This window comes from Actinia tenebrosa, unplaced genomic scaffold (genome assembly GCF_029948245.1).
Source record: "Actinia tenebrosa isolate PJP-AT-01 unplaced genomic scaffold, QUT_ActTen_1.0 PGA_scaffold7__59_contigs__length_16204524, whole genome shotgun sequence".
NCBI classification, from domain to species: Eukaryota; Metazoa; Cnidaria; class Anthozoa; order Actiniaria; family Actiniidae; genus Actinia; species Actinia tenebrosa.
Window position 1 is genome coordinate 7336135 of NW_028292584.1, and position 15781 is coordinate 7351915.

Sequence of the window (15781 nt, forward strand, 5' to 3'; positions counted from 1 at the left end):
TTCTATCCTTACCCCATAAAACATTTAATGGTATCTTGATTGCTTTAAAGTATCTTTAATATTCAAGGAAAAAGAAAAACAACACGCGTTTCCTCTGAAATTTACTTCGTAAAAAAATCTGAAATTTCATTATCATGTATCTTTTTCATTACCAGAAAGTTACAAAGAAGTGGGTCAACAATGAATCAATATGGCTTTTCTTTTTCGCATACGTAAAGCATCGAATGCGCATTAACGCATGTCGCGTCATTCCATTTCATACTGCTTAAGTACATCATCCCACAATCTTCAGCCTTTCGGTTAGGCTCGCCTGATGCCCAGTTCGAGTATTGACCAGACAATGCAGATCCATCCACCCATGTGAATACGTTGCTGGAATCTAGAATGAAATGAATAGGGGTACTCCTCTATATTTGCTATACGGGTATGTGCCGCCCTATAGGGTATGGTTTTTCGGCTTTTGGGTCTGGGGTAGGGTATCATTTTTTGACATTTTGTCTGGGATAGGGTATCATTTTAGTCTGGGATAGGGTTAACGATTTGGTCGTTTTTGTCTGGCGAATCAGGCTACGCTTTCTGCCGACCAAAAACAATAAAAATGTTAGTAAATATTGATTGCAATCGATTGTAAAACCGTATTTTCCGTCTTTTAGTCTGGGATAGGGTGTACAATTCTTAGTTTTAGTCTGGGGTAGGGTATGTAAAATCAAAATTTTAGGTCTGGGATAGGGTCAGGGTTTTAAGGTCCTGGCGGCACACCCCTACCCCCTACCCAAGTTGGGGTGGTAGTACCCCCCCCCCCCCCCCCCCGGGAAGAAGTTGGACCAGCCAACTAGCCAATTCAACCAGGCAACCAACCAACCAGCCAGCCAGCCAGCCAACCAGCCAGCCAGCCAGCCAACCAGCCAGCCAGCCAACCAGCCAGCCAGCCAGCCAGCCAGCCAGCCAGCCAACCAGCCAACCAGCCAGCAAGCCAACCAGCCAGCCAGCCAACCAGCCAGCCAGCCAGTCAGCCAACCAGCCAACCAGCCAACCAGCCAACCAGCCAACCAGCCAGCCAGCCAACCAGCCAACCAGCCAACCAGCCAACCAGCCAACCAGCCAACCAGCCACCAACCAGCCAGCCAACCAGCCAGCCAGCCAACCAGCCAACCAGCCAACCAGCCAACCAGCCAACCAGCCAACCAGCCAACCAGCCAACAGCCAACCAGCCAACCAGCCAACCAGCCAACCAGCCAACCAGCCAACCAGCCAACCAGCCAACCAGCCAACCAGCCAACCAGCCAACCAGCCAACCAGCCAACCAGCCAACCAGCCAACCAGCCAACCAGCCAACCAGCCAACCAGCCAACCAGCCAACCAGCCAACCAGCCAACCAGCCAACCAGCCAACCAGCCAACCAGCCAACCAGCCAACCAGCCAACCAGCCAACCAGCCAACCAGCCAACCAGCCAACCAGCCAACCAGCCAACCAGCCAACCAGCCAACCAGCCAACCAGCCAACCAGCCAACCAGCCAACCAGCCAACCAGCCAACCAGCCAACCAGCCAACCAGCCAACCAGCCAACCAGCCAACCAGCCAACCCAGCCAACCAGCCAACCAGCCAACCAGCCAACCAGCCAACCAGCCAACCAGCCAACCAGCCAACCAGCCAACCAGCCAACCAGCCAACCAGCCAACCAGCCAACCAGCCAACCAGCCAACCAGCCAACCAGCCAACCAGCCAACCAGCCAACCAGCCAACCAGCCAACCAGCCAACCAGCCAACCAGCCAACCAGCCAACCAGCCAACCAGCCAACCAGCCAACAGCCAACCAGCCAACCAGCCAACCAGCCAACCAGCCAACCAGCCAACCAGCCAACCAGCCAACCAGCCAACCAGCCAACCAGCCAACCAGCCAACCAGCCAACCAGCCAACCAGCCAACCAGCCAACCAGCAACAGCCAACCAGCCAACCAGCCACCAGCCAACCAGCCAACCAGCCAACAGCCAACCAGGCAGGCAGCCAACCAACCAGCCAGGCAGCCAGCCAGCCAGCCAACCAGCCAGCCAGCCAACCCGCCAGCCAGCCAGACAACCAGCCAATGTATCATTTATCCTATTATATTTAGTAATCATTATTCGCCGAAGGCGAAGTGTAAAGTGATTCTCGGTGGAATGTTTAAACGAGCTGACCATAATCCCTGAACCTGAGGGGCATAATTGTTTTAGTATAATTTTAGACTTGAATACCACAGAAAAGTTGAAATTTAGGATACAAAAAACGTTTTAGTATGACCTCCTATCTGGAGATCTTTGGAAAACATCATATAATTTCCGGATCGTCTCAAAAATAACCGGTAGATCGACCAATCACAGCTGGAGAAACTCTGAGATATTCAAGTCTAAAATTATATTAAATTAGTTCACTGTACCTCCAACAATCCCCAGCCACATGTAACTGCTACTACTCGAGTAAGTACGAGCAAGAAGAGCCACGTATCTGTTTTCTTGGGCTGACCTTATCTTCACCAAGTCACCTCCCATGGACAAACACGCTTTTCTTGCTGTCTTCCATTTGGTCGTTGGCTTGTTGCCCACACGGTAACAGTAGCTCGATTCCTTGTAAGTAGTCCAACCCTGTGGACAAGAAACTACAAATAAAGAAAAGTTGAGCTTCAATCTGATATTCGCAATACCACGGAACTTAAATGTGGTGTGTGTGTAACAACATATTTCTTGTTTTCTATTCTTTGCATTTGATGATAGGAATCTCAAACGTTTTACGAAACGGTTTTGGTTACCATTTTTGTTAATACAAATAAAGGGTAGAAAGAGTTAGAATGTTGGACACGGGTATGAAGTAAATTAGCAGCAAATGAAAAACATGTTTTGTAAAATAACATAAGAGCAAGAAAAAGCTAAAACCTAGAGACAATCATGTTCTAGCTTCAACAGACCGCTTACTCGTTCATTTAGCTGCAACCCAGATTGGATTCATGAGCTTGTATCGCGATTCTGAAATGCTTGTTTCCGCTTCTCTACTGCGCTTTTAAGAATCTTATTTATGGACTTTCCACCATAAAACTTCAAAAGAAACTTAAATCGAGTGGACGAAAAGCTACTCTGTGGTATATACCACTGGAAAATCACATTTGATTTGATTGGAATTGATTCACAAAACAATAACAGATAGCTAATCAAGTGTTGTACAAAGGCATAAGTTTACTTACGGTACTTGGCTGAAGTAAGAGCTGAATGCAAACAGACAAACAAAAAAATGAAAGCAAGTTTAGACATCGTTGACTTGAGTTGTTCGAAATTAAAGAGCAAACTGATCTTCTTGTTCTTGTAATGGGAAGTAATGTCAAAGACGCTTCAGTTATCAAGCAACGCGGAACAAAAACCTATTGTTTAAACAGACAGGCCTCGACAAAACAGCGTCTTGATCTGATGAAGGTCAATAGTAAATAAAATAGCAAAACTGCGGTTTTAATTTTCATTTGTGTTAGGTATTACGTTGCAAACAGACGTTCCCAAAGGAGGGAGGTTTAGTGTGAGAACCAAGAGTAGTGTAGCTATAGTGCACTCGCCTCGCACTTCTGAGGTCTCGGATTTGATTCCTGGACCTGGCATCATCATCATCATCATCATCATCATGAACGTCATCATAAACGTCATCATCATCGTCATGATCATGATTATCATCCATCGTCATCATCATCATCATCATCATCATCATCATCACCATCACCATCCATCATCATCATCATCACCATCAACAACAACAACATTATCATCATCATCACCATCATCATCGTCATCATCATCATCATCATCATCATTATCATCATCATTATTATCATCATCATTACCATCATCATCATCATCATCACCATCATCATCATCATCACCATCATCATCACCATCATCATCATCATCATCATCATCATCATCACCATCATCGTCATCACTATCCTCTATGCCTATGTGGTACGTAGGGCTTACACCAAAGACTTCAAGAACTAGGCATCACGTGAGACAAACCCATACCAGAAACACACACGTACGTCATGAATATGTTAATGCGTTGTCTAGACATGATGTCACCAGGTGCAGGAATATTACGTGATTTATTTCAACCAATGATATGCTTGAATTTTGTAAAAATTTAGCAATTTTTTTCTTTTGCGCGCGCTTTTGTTTTTGCCATATATAATGCATCAGTTTCGCATACTAATGCATACCGCTGTTTTTGAAGACCACAGACTCATTTGCACAGGCTTAGCCTCGTTTATGAGTCAGCTATTCACAGATACCATTAAAAGTCCGTCCTTGGGATTTCAAAACATTGGTATTGTTCAAGCTACACATCTTTTACATTACAGTTGACTTTTGCAAATGATTTACTATTAAGCGAGGCTAAGCCTGTGCAGATGAGTCTTTAGTCATAAAACACAGCGGTATCTACCGAAAGCATGATAAAACAACCTCGTCCCCAATGCCCTCTCACGTTCAAAGTGAGAGGGCCCTGGAGACGAGGTTGATGATAAAAGGGACTATTCTCCTCTAGTCTCAAACCCTGTTTTTTTCCTTCTAAACCGGGATCCCTGTAGAAATTGAAATGAACTTCCAATGATTAAGCTAGATGATAAATTTCGAACTGCATGTGTGGTAATAAGATGCCGTAAATTAAAGAAGAAAACAAATCGAACTTGTTTATTGTATTCACTAATGAAATCAATTTTTGTTAAAAAAAAAAAAACAACTGAAAACAAACAAAACAAAACAAAACATTTACACAACCGGCTGCACAAAATGTGATCTCACTCTCAACCAATCAAACAATTTATCAAATTGACCAATCACAACACAGCTAACAACAAACAACGCGATAACCACGTCTGCGTATTTCTCACTTAGATAATTTAAGTAAAAGTATATGATGGAAAAGTAGAGTTCGAATGAGAAAAATGCTTATGATTATATCAAAGTATTGAATGACTCCCTAGTATTTTTACTGATGAACTGATACGAATATCTTGGAATACAGATACGGCAATAATTCACGTGCTTTTTCAGTCGTCTGCACCCCCAGACTGTCGAATAGTAATTCGCTTGAAACAAGAAGCAGTAGCTTTATGTAATATATGAGTGGCCGTGTTGTATCAGATATACAACCACGAGGCGTAGCCGAGTGATTGTATATCTGATACAACACGGACACGAATACTGTATATGACTTATCAAACGTCTAGGTTAGTTCCTTTGTGTTTCACTAAAACTTTCAAAATTAAAGTGAATTTGGCCAAGAAAATTCAACTTAAAGTTTATGCAAATGACACAGTTTTGTATCAGATTTACAACACTCTTCACGGTTGTGATTTCTGTTGTGTTTTCCTCATGAATTATTAATGAGTTTGATAAAGGCATTTCAAAGAATAAGCCTATTCAGACAGGTTTATTCTATTGATTAATCTATTATTTTTCTATATTATATATTTTTTATTTAAATTCTTTTACCTCTTATGCTTTCTAGTTTAGACTACATTTTTGTCTGTTTTTGTTTCGTTGTAATATTATGAAGCGTCGTTATGGATTTTACGTTATATGAATAAGTTATAATATAATATAGTATTAATATGTTATAGAATGGGATTTTTCATTTGGAGCTTTATAACTTGCTCCTGTGTATTTGGAGATTTATAAGAAAATCTTCACTTTGTCGAGAAGTTTTTAAAGTACCAAACAATCTGGGCCCCGGTTGTACGAAGGGTGGATAGTGCTATCCGACGGATAAATCCTTATCCAGTGGATAAATTGATGCTATTATCCAATAGATTTATTCACTGGATAAGATTTATCCGTCGGATAGCACTATCCACCCTTCTTACAACCGGGCCCTGGTTAATGAGTTAATTAATGAGTCTTGTTCCTATGGATAAGGAAAATAACCACTCGCAGACTACGCTCAAATTTAATAAAAGGTCCGCAGATTCGTACGCTTTGCTGTTGAAGCTATGTATATGTTTGGTCAACGTTGTCACTCAGGGCGTTCCCATGTTAATTCGTGTGCACTTAAAACACTTATTTCATGAGAGTGCAATAGAAATATTTTGATTGACGTCCACTAAAATATACTCTGTCGCGAGGATGATCGCTTAATGAATCAACGCGAGATAAATTTCAAATATTCAAAGTTACTGTTCAAATTCTTTAAGCAAATATTATACATTTCTTCTTGAAGAATATTGATTTACGATTGTTTTCTTCAAAACTTTGATTTCACCTGCAACAGGTAAAAACAACACAAAATCATGAATAATTCATGAGCGCCGATCGCCCTGGATTGCGTCACTTCAATGCAAGATTTGATTGGCTGGTTTGATTGCTTTGTTTATTTGCCTTGTGATATACCTGTCGGGTAAACAATTACGCCTTATCTTGTAGCCGCTACTAAGAGTTGCTTTCAAGTGGTTTTTTTACATAGGCTGGAAGCACTTCGAGGGAAAGGTAACGCATATATCTAACGAAAATGCAGTGCTTTTTGATTCTCTTTCTTGGTCTATATAGTACGACTATAGTGCAGATTAATAGCTTTTGCTCGAGGCCGTATGATTACAGAGACTGGGAGGCGCAATCAATTGAACAACGGAGCCAGGACGCTGACATTATAGTCTATGCCGAAGTAATCAAAAGTCCTTGTCACAAACCAGAGCCGCTAACTACGACAACGCAAGCTCCTATTACGACAGCTGCAACTATCTTAGAAAAAATTGGTCTGGGGAACTCGACTAGCAATGAGAGTTTAAGTAGTAACTATACGAATACTTCTGTGCCGGAGACGACTCCAGCGCCCACTACTACCGCGGCACCGACTAGCACCGCTATTCCTACCACGCTTCCCTCACACAACTGCAGTTTTGGATCGTATAATGCAAGTTTAAGAATCCATTGTGTTATCAAAGGTGGGGCGATACCCGAGTATATAAATCTGGAAGAGCTTGGATTAGGGAATGGAACGTGTTTTTTTAGGGAACTGAATGAGACTGAGCATGACTTTCATGCGTATGATGGCAGAAACTATACGATCTTTTTGAAAAGGTGAGGACAGTGTTGAACAGACTAGTGAATTTTAGATCCGACGACGAGAACGAGTACCAGTTTTAGCTTTAAAGGTTGGCCCTAGAGCAGTTTTCGTATGACTGTGAAAAAGTCGGTGTCGTATGCGTGCCTTGTCACGGCCGTGTTGTTTTCTAGACTTTTGATTGGGGAATTTCTCTCTCGCGTAATGTGATTGGTCGAATAGTGCCGTGACATTGGCGTGAACGTGTCCGGGCCGTGTTCCGAGCCGTGTTTCGGACATTTGATGTGATGAAGAGTAACTTCTCGGGCAGTGTGATTGGTCTGGCGTATGCCTTGCCGTGTCATGACCTTTATCGTATCGTGAGCTTTTCACAGTCATACGAAAACTGCTCTATCATAGTCGTGGTCGTGTATGTAGATTGAAACTTTAAAAAGATCGTAAATCGACTACGATTCATCATTAACCATGCGCACAGGACCAATTTTAAAACTCGTTGTTCCCATACTCGTCGTCGAATCTAAAGGTGTTTATCTACTTATACTATTAGAATTTAATTTCCATTGAGCTAGTTGTCTCCATAAGCCTTTCCAACCTGTCCAGTTTTTTTGTTTTGTTTTTTGTTTTCCCTTGTGTCGTTTGTTTTTTTGTCTTTTTTTTTTCCTTCCCCCCTGGCTTATGGATGCACTAGACTCGTTTATTCGTTTTCTCCTGTGTTATCGTAACTTTAGTTTCTGTTAGTTGGGAGTAACTTTGATAGGGCCTTGAGTCCGTTCCCTCGCTCAGTCTATCTGTCTTGTACTTGTATTTTCTTGCATTATTATCTTTTTCTCTCTCTCTTTACCATGTTTTTTCATTTATTCTTACTCATTTACTCACCCATCTATTCATCTATGTATCCATGGATCTGTATTCATTCATTTTCATTCGTACTTCCTTTCTTGGTCTTTTCTTTAAAACACCTTCCTTCCTTTCCACAACATTCCATCACTTTAATTCTTTCCTTGGCCTTTTCAATTATTAGAAGGCACAACGTCGCTAATGAAGACAGCTTCACCCTTCACACCGTAAACGTCCAACCCGCCACCAAGGAGATAGTCAACGCTACAGAGCTGAAACCCATCTTCAAAGTCGTTGGTCGCCATGCTCACGCGGCCATAGATGTCTGGGTCAACAAGACCGATCCTATCTGTAAACCGTACAGCGGAGCTACTAGTCACACGCTTTTCTCGCTTGCTTCGATGTTTCTGATCACTATGTCCACATCTTTCTTGTATTAGATTCAATGACATTTTCAAGGACTTGTAGATACTATATACATCGAGGAGGAGATTTATTGGGGAGATTCTCTGCTAGCAGAGTCTCTCTTCTCTTTCTCTCCCTTCTTTTAGGCGGGGAGCGAAAGAGACTGCCGATGTAGAGCGTTTCTTTTGATACACCGCCGTCCACGATCGTGGAGGAACAAAACCAGTCTTAAAACCGGTTTTTAACCGACTACATGTAGTGCGCATGAGCAAATGTAACACACGGTGGCGCCAAACATTGTTTGACGAGAGCGGCTGTCAAAATCATGACAGCGTTGCTAAGTTACGCCACGCATGCGCGACAGAAATAACGTCATACATCGGCAGAGTCTATTTTTCTCTCTCAACCAAAACAAAAGGAAAATAGGCTCGGCTAGCAGGGAATTGGGGAGAGGGTGGGTTGTGGGAAATTCTGAAAGAGACTTTTGCTTCATTATGTGCGTCAAAAATAATAAAGTGCACTCACTAAAGGATTTGAACCTTCCATACGTATTGCTGATAAATAAAAATAAAAGATGTTGAAAAGAAACTATTTTGTATTGAACAGAACACAGCTTGCATTTTGATGTTAGCTCACGTCACCCAAAACGGTTTAAACAAACGAAGCAGTTGTATCGATATCTACCCCAGAAATGAAATGAGCACTGACCTCGATACTATAAAAAATGGTGTAGTTTTAATGAGGTCATCATGATGAATAACGGAGAATATAGGTATTATTGAATATAAAAGAGGGTACCAATGGGGTTAGTAGTTCAAAAAATATATATATTAACTGACAAATAACCTAAAATTAGTAGTTAACAGTTAACTGATATTTCATTATTTATTATTATTATTATTCATTATTATTATTATTCATTAAAAATCTAAAATTTAAAATCTCCGATAAACGTTTTTTGGTAGGTGTATCTTATTTTGACCCCCACTGTATTTCAGTTTACCTGCAAATGTGGTAAAATAAACTATTATTATTATTATCAAAATTATTAAAATATTAAAAAAAAGAAAATTATTATTCACTATTATTATTATTATTATTTTATTATTATTTTATTATTTTTATTATCTTTTATTATTTTTTATATTTTATATTTCTTTTTTATATTTATTTATTTATTAATTATTATTATTATTTTTATCATTAGTAGTGAACCTAAAATGAGAAATTTACAGTGAACTGATAGTTCACTATTTTTGTTAATATTATTGCCAGTACTCGTAAAATTATCAACTGACATTCGGCCGGAGCATTAGTAGTTAACTGACACATGGGTATCCCCATTGGCACCCTTATAAAATCGAATACTTTATCAAAATTTATGAGGGAAGTATTTAAGTGTTCTACATCGGTAACACCCCCTCCCCTCTCAGAGACCTGTTGACAGCCATGCTCGATACTGGATGTCCGACGTGATTATTTCTATACATATATAAATCATTTAGCATACAAACAAAATGACAGTGCATTCATTTTAAATTCTGCTTTTGACTTTTAGTTTTGAAGATACTTGAAGACAAAATCCAGGATTTCATTTCCAGAGGGGTGGTGGGTATCTGGCAACTCCAACCCCACCCCCTCCCCTCTAAATAAGATAATATTATCCGATGAATGCAGTTGGGATGTTATCGTGTTTACATTGGACACCAGTCAACAACTGATAGATCTTACGCTTTAGGATAATCTCTAAAGTGGAGGGTAATCCATGAATGTTTCGATATATTGTAGTTATTATATTAACAACAAATCTTGGGGGGGGGGGGGGGGGGATGGATTGCAATTGCCATCTACAAAGTAACAAAGAGTGATTTTGCGAAAATGTCTACCTCTATTAAGCGACCTGTTGTCAAAGTCCCAAAGAGGATTTTTGCACTAATTTATACCTCTATTAAGCGACCAACCTCTATCTAGCGACCAGTTGTCAAAGTCCCAAATAGTTTTTTACAGTAATCTATACCTGAATTAAACGGCCAACCTCTATTTGTCGGCCACATGACTAAGACCTGACTCTGGCCACTTAATAGAGGTTCGATCGTATTTCGGATGATCCAGTCTTGACAGTTTATAAACCGTGAATAAGATATGCAGGAAAAATATAGGCGGCATTTCTTATTCTTATTAGTCATGTTATCGGAGAACAAGTTGTTTTGTATGAAGCGAGTGTTTTCACTGGTACAAAGCCAAGTGGGGATAATGATACCAAACAGCAGGACGCGGGATGCCTGTGGTTGCATATGTCATCTCCACTCTAAGAGGTCTGTTTCAAAACTCGATTTTCACAGTATGTGCTGTAATTACAGGAATATAACTTAAAACTGTAGGCAATATTGAAAAATATACCTCACAGGTTGAATTAGTACAAACGCCTGGACTACGTCGGCCTTCGTAGGCCCGTGTGACGTAATTACAAGCCTCAAACGGTACGGACGAATGAGCTTGAAGTGGACTGCAAAAAATGTCCATCAGTTATGTAATAAATGAGGAGAGGAGAGGAGAGGAGAGGAGAGAAGAGAACAGAAGAGAACAGAACAGAACAGAAGAGAACAGAACAGAACAGAAGAGAAGAGAACAGAACAGAAGAGAAGAGAAGAGAAGAGAACAGAACAGAACAGAACAGAACAGAACAGAACAGAACAGAACAGAACAGAACAGAACAGAACAGAACAGAAGAGAACAGAAGAGAAGAGAAGAGAAGAGAAGAGAAGAGAAGAGAAGAGAAGAGAAGAGAAGAGAAGAGAAGAGAAGAGAAGAGAAGAGAAGAGAAGAGAAGAGAAGAGAACAGAAAATATCACATGCTATGTCTCTCAAAAGCAAATACCATCAACAGGTCAACCCACGCACTTAATAAGAATTATTATTAATAACTATTCGCAACAGTATTGTGAAAATACAAAGCAGAACCAAAAACATATGAAGCAAAGTCCACAAGGCGTAAAATTTATGCTTTATTTTAGACGAAAAAAAGAATGTTTGCAAACCAGTCTCATAAACAGAACACGAAGACAATTATGTTCCATATGTGTAAATATTGGGATTCAGAAAATCTCTTTCTCTTTAACGAGGTTTGTCATTCTTAATCTCTCACACTGACAATAACCCTCATTATCTTTTCCCCCTAATCTCTTTAACAACATTAATTAAGAATTAATTAAGCATTGATTAAGTATTATCAAACTCAGTTATCTACTTACTTCATGTAACAGTTTTGAACTGAAGTAAATTCTTTTACGCGTGTGGCGACTTCCGTTTTATGTCCATTGATAGACGACCTCTGTAATGACAATTTCTTGTTTGTATATGCCGAAGACTGTTGCTCAACGGTACAAAGATGGCCAGAAATTCTGCTCAATTTATCTCCTTTTATAGTCAATAACTGGAGTAATATAAACATATATTCTTGGAAAGATAGTCAATAGTTTAGAAATTCGACGGATTAGAGTATATGAAACTTCCCGCCGAGATTATTGTTTACAACGTGTTACATTAAGCTAGTTTCAAAAACAAACAACGCTTGTAGACCGTTGTTGTGCGATGCTCGTCTATGTACGTCTACAGTTTTATCACTTTCAAGCCGAACTGTACTTGTGCTTTTTTCATGGATATAAGGCGAGACAGAACCAAAAGATTGATTGTGGATTATATACCTATTGTTGGGAAGGCTTCCCACGTAAACTTCGGTGAAATAAGGAGGGTTAAAAGGAATGACCTTTTCACGCGTAGAGCAATCAACCTCACATTCATTTGAGAACAAAAATCACTAAAGCAAATAAAAATTCTACATGTAAAATAACTTTATGCAGAGAAAATCGATTAGCTTAGCTAAGCGGTAACATACACGAGCATGTTTATACTGACATCCTAAACTAGGCAATCAATTTACGACCCTTTAGGTTATCTAACCAAATAGGTTGGCCTTTTGAACAGATTAGCCGGTTTCTTTTCTTCCATATGTATATTTTACCACAAACAAACCGCAGTTTTTTAACAAGACTGCATCACCCAGAGTTGGTCTTATGACACTAATCCGTTAATTCCTTCTCGGATTAGAACTCCATTTTCACGCGATACGGTCCCCATAAAGTTCTGTTCCCCATAAACTTGGGTGCCCAAACTATCAACCCTCATAACACAAATACCTTACACTATCGCGTCGTTGCAGGCGAGGATTTTTATCCCAATGGCCTTCATCCTAGAGTTTGCTTTAGTGTTAAATTACAATTGAACGATTATCAGTCGTACCTAATCGCCACTCAATGCTTTGTTCAAACGGCGTCTCAAGTTCATGAATTTTCAACAATGTCTACTGTTAAACACATCCGGTCCAGCTTTGTTGAGCCGAAAATCCTTCAAATGAGTTTAACATCGTAGAACAAGAAAGCTTCTTGATATACTTTTTACATAGAGATATTTTATTTACATTGCTTTAGGAATTTTTTTCCCTTCGTTAGTCAACAATGAAGATCTTTTTTTACAACTCATTGTTCGTTCATTAGTGAAAAACCTCAAGGCTTTCTACGTTTTGTTCCAATACAGTCATCTTGCTTTTCTTCTGTTTAAGCTTTGAATCTGGCAACCAATTCAGTTGCTGTATTTACTAGGTCGTCATCGCTTCATTAATTTTCAAACACCCTTGATTACTATTGTATCGACAAAGGTGATAATGGTTTTTCGAATTCTTTAAAAGCGTACTCTTTTAGCAATTGTTCTTCAAATCCGTATATACGTCTAGCCTATGTGCTATTTCTCAATCCAAGTTAATACGCACTCACTTTACTGGCCGCTATAATTGTTTGTATAAGCGCGTTCAAGTACTTGTGCTGTAGTAATGTTTTGGCTAAATATCTTATTTAAGTACAATGCAGATTTGACCACACACACCAACGTGCGTGGAATATATTGTACATGTCCGTCCCTATGTAATTACATTTCAGGTGGGGGGCTTCTAGCGCAACTAACTTATTGATTATTCGTTGTAAACGGTGGTTATAGATAAATGGCTTACGTTGAGGGTTCCCGTGTCGGAGGCTTGGTTAGTTTATTGTATATTCTAGAGGTTTGGAGATGTTTTAAACAACGCACTGTCTGTCTCAAGCTCCTCGTCAGGCATATGATTCATTATCTCGCTCGGTGAATTCTCTGATGCTCCATACAAAGAATACAGCTTTGTTTACGCCAAAAGCTTTTCACCTTCGAGCAACAACCACTAGAATTCAAGTTGGTAACAGCATAAAAACAACAAGGCTGTGAAAAGTCAACAAGAACAAACACCACCGCGCTAATGATTGGTGCGACGCAGTGTTCGAAAATGACAATGTTTTTACAGAGTGCGGCACTTGGTGTTCTTTTTCAACTTTGTCTTGTTCGAGATTCAGCACGTTGTATCTTCGTGTTCGAGGAACAGTCGGCTTACTTGTGACGTCCTCCAATTTTGCTTTGCTTTTGGGCATTAAATTACCCCTAAATCTCTTCTTTTTCTTACGTTTCTGCTTTTTCTTTCTGCATCGACATGCTTTGGACTGCTTGCGTTTGTTTGGTTCAGGATCTCGGAATATTCCTCGGTTATTCGCGAAATCTGGACATCCGGGTTTCACGTTTTTGTCTGCACCGATTGGCAACGAAGCGTTCTGTCCAAATAGTAACATTACCTCTCTTAAAACCGCAAATTTGTGTCCAACGTGAACGGCTCCCTTTTGAATGTTGACTTCAAGCACTCGAAACTCACCGGGGTTGTCATGATCTAATTCCAAAAATACGACATACGATTTGTTCAAAAATGCTTTTGAATGTACGCATAATCCACCGGAAAAATCTGAAAATCCAGATACATTGATATATTGAGGCAACTTGGGTCCCCTGACGATGCAGTGCACTTTGAGAAGTACAGTGTAGAATCGTCCTTCGACTACAGCATCGGGCTCGCTTTGTGGACTCTCGACAACTGTTCCGAATGCTACGATCTCTGCTTTCTCTGCTCTTTCATGCGGCTGCATTGGCCGCCAGCCTTTTGGAGGTGAACACTGTTCTGTGTTTTGCAGGCAGTAAATGCATAGCAATCCAAGAGTAACGAATAAATTGGACCAAACCATGATATAGTTGTGAGCATGCGAGGCAACGTACTTGTCAATAAGTGACTTTATAACTTGTAGAACACGAGCAGTGATCGGTGTCTTCTAGCTGATCGATATCGCTAGTGGGCGGCTCGTCTTTCATATGATAACATCACAGGCTTTTGAATCTAAGAAAAACATTACCCAATAACTTGTTGATCCAAGTAACTTCACGGCCTCTGGTCGATCGTGGCACATGAAAGTACAAATATTTGTCGAGCTTAGGGCGCCAGTTTTTAAGCTGATTGTACGACTTTTTTTTCCAATCTGTTTTGAGTTATTTTAGGTTGGGATCAATAGACGGAACATCGAAAGGAACTTGAGGTTATCAAATGTAGTTATCTGAAGAATAAGAATGAAGACGAATTGGTCTAATCGGATTAGGGGCCGATGTTCTTGTTATATGACACCGACACACAAAATCATGCAAATCACTTGGTTGTTTTATTTTGCCAATGGTTTTTTATTATTTAGAGGGAGGAGCTCACTTGTTCCCTATTGTTTTTTCAAAACTGTAAATAGCCTTCACATAATAGACTTGCAAATATACACAGCTCACTCACTGGTGTCGCTCTAGCGCCAAGGACCGGAGTTAGCGTGCTAGAATCGAAAAAGAGCCGTGTTTAAGATTTCACATGCAGATAAAACCTGTTGGCACGCTTATCACTCTCTTCCATCTGAGGCAAACGATAAGTAACTCATCCGAGTGCCGAGCAAGATAAGTTCGCCTGTGTTATGATAATAAATACTTCATAATTAATTTGACACAAATGGTCGATCATTGCATATGGGTAAGTTATGTCTACGACTTCATCTCGAAAATTTACAAATAACTTCCTGGAGTCAGCTGCTCATTTATCATCCTACGAACTACTCTTTCGACAGACCACAAGTTCGAAGGGGTGTCATTTAATTACACATTAGTACTAACAGATTCGAAAAATATGACACATAGAAGAGATAAATAATTGATTATAGTAAAGCTATTGCAGTATGACTTTATATTAATGCATGAATCTTTTCACGACGTGCTCTAGGTTATCCAGATAATATCTTCTAAGCAACGTACCCCAAAGAAGTACTGTTCCTACTAAAGGACAATGGCATTTATCGCTTCGTAATGCGTACAAATTAACTGTGTAACCTTATTTACACCTCAAAAGTCCTCTTTAATGGACTACTTTTATTATGGGGTCAAATGTTGTTGAATTTTTTTTTACCATGGTATTACTGGATAAGATATTCATATTTTAAGGTAGATTAGCTTATTCTTAGGTGCAATTAGTTAAGGAAGACGTATTACT

General features: G+C 39.9%; 3 protein-coding genes across 3 annotated transcripts; 1 reads left to right on the plus strand and 2 right to left on the minus strand.

The window, feature by feature from the left end:
* Positions 1-39: 39 nt before the first annotated feature.
* LOC116298961 (perlucin-like protein) lies at positions 40-3431 on the minus strand. The gene is made up of 3 exons (XM_031707553.2): positions 3215-3431; positions 2417-2635; positions 40-379 (listed from the first exon to the last, which is right to left on the minus strand). The coding sequence occupies exons 1-3, from the start codon at positions 3279-3281 to the stop codon at positions 186-188; spliced, it is 480 nt and encodes a 159-aa protein (XP_031563413.1). The 5' UTR covers positions 3282-3431; the 3' UTR covers positions 40-185.
* A 3017-nt stretch (positions 3432-6448) lies between these two features.
* On the plus strand, positions 6449-9391 carry LOC116298962 (uncharacterized). The gene is made up of 2 exons (XM_089040532.1): positions 6449-7085; positions 8090-9391. The coding sequence occupies exons 1-2, from the start codon at positions 6517-6519 to the stop codon at positions 8343-8345; spliced, it is 825 nt and encodes a 274-aa protein (XP_088896658.1). The 5' UTR covers positions 6449-6516; the 3' UTR covers positions 8346-9391.
* A 1911-nt stretch (positions 9392-11302) lies between these two features.
* LOC116298964 (uncharacterized) lies at positions 11303-14910 on the minus strand. The gene has a single exon (XM_031707556.2). The coding sequence runs from the start codon at positions 14454-14456 to the stop codon at positions 13581-13583; it is 876 nt and encodes a 291-aa protein (XP_031563416.2). The 5' UTR covers positions 14457-14910; the 3' UTR covers positions 11303-13580.
* Between the last annotated feature and the right edge of the window lie 871 nt (positions 14911-15781).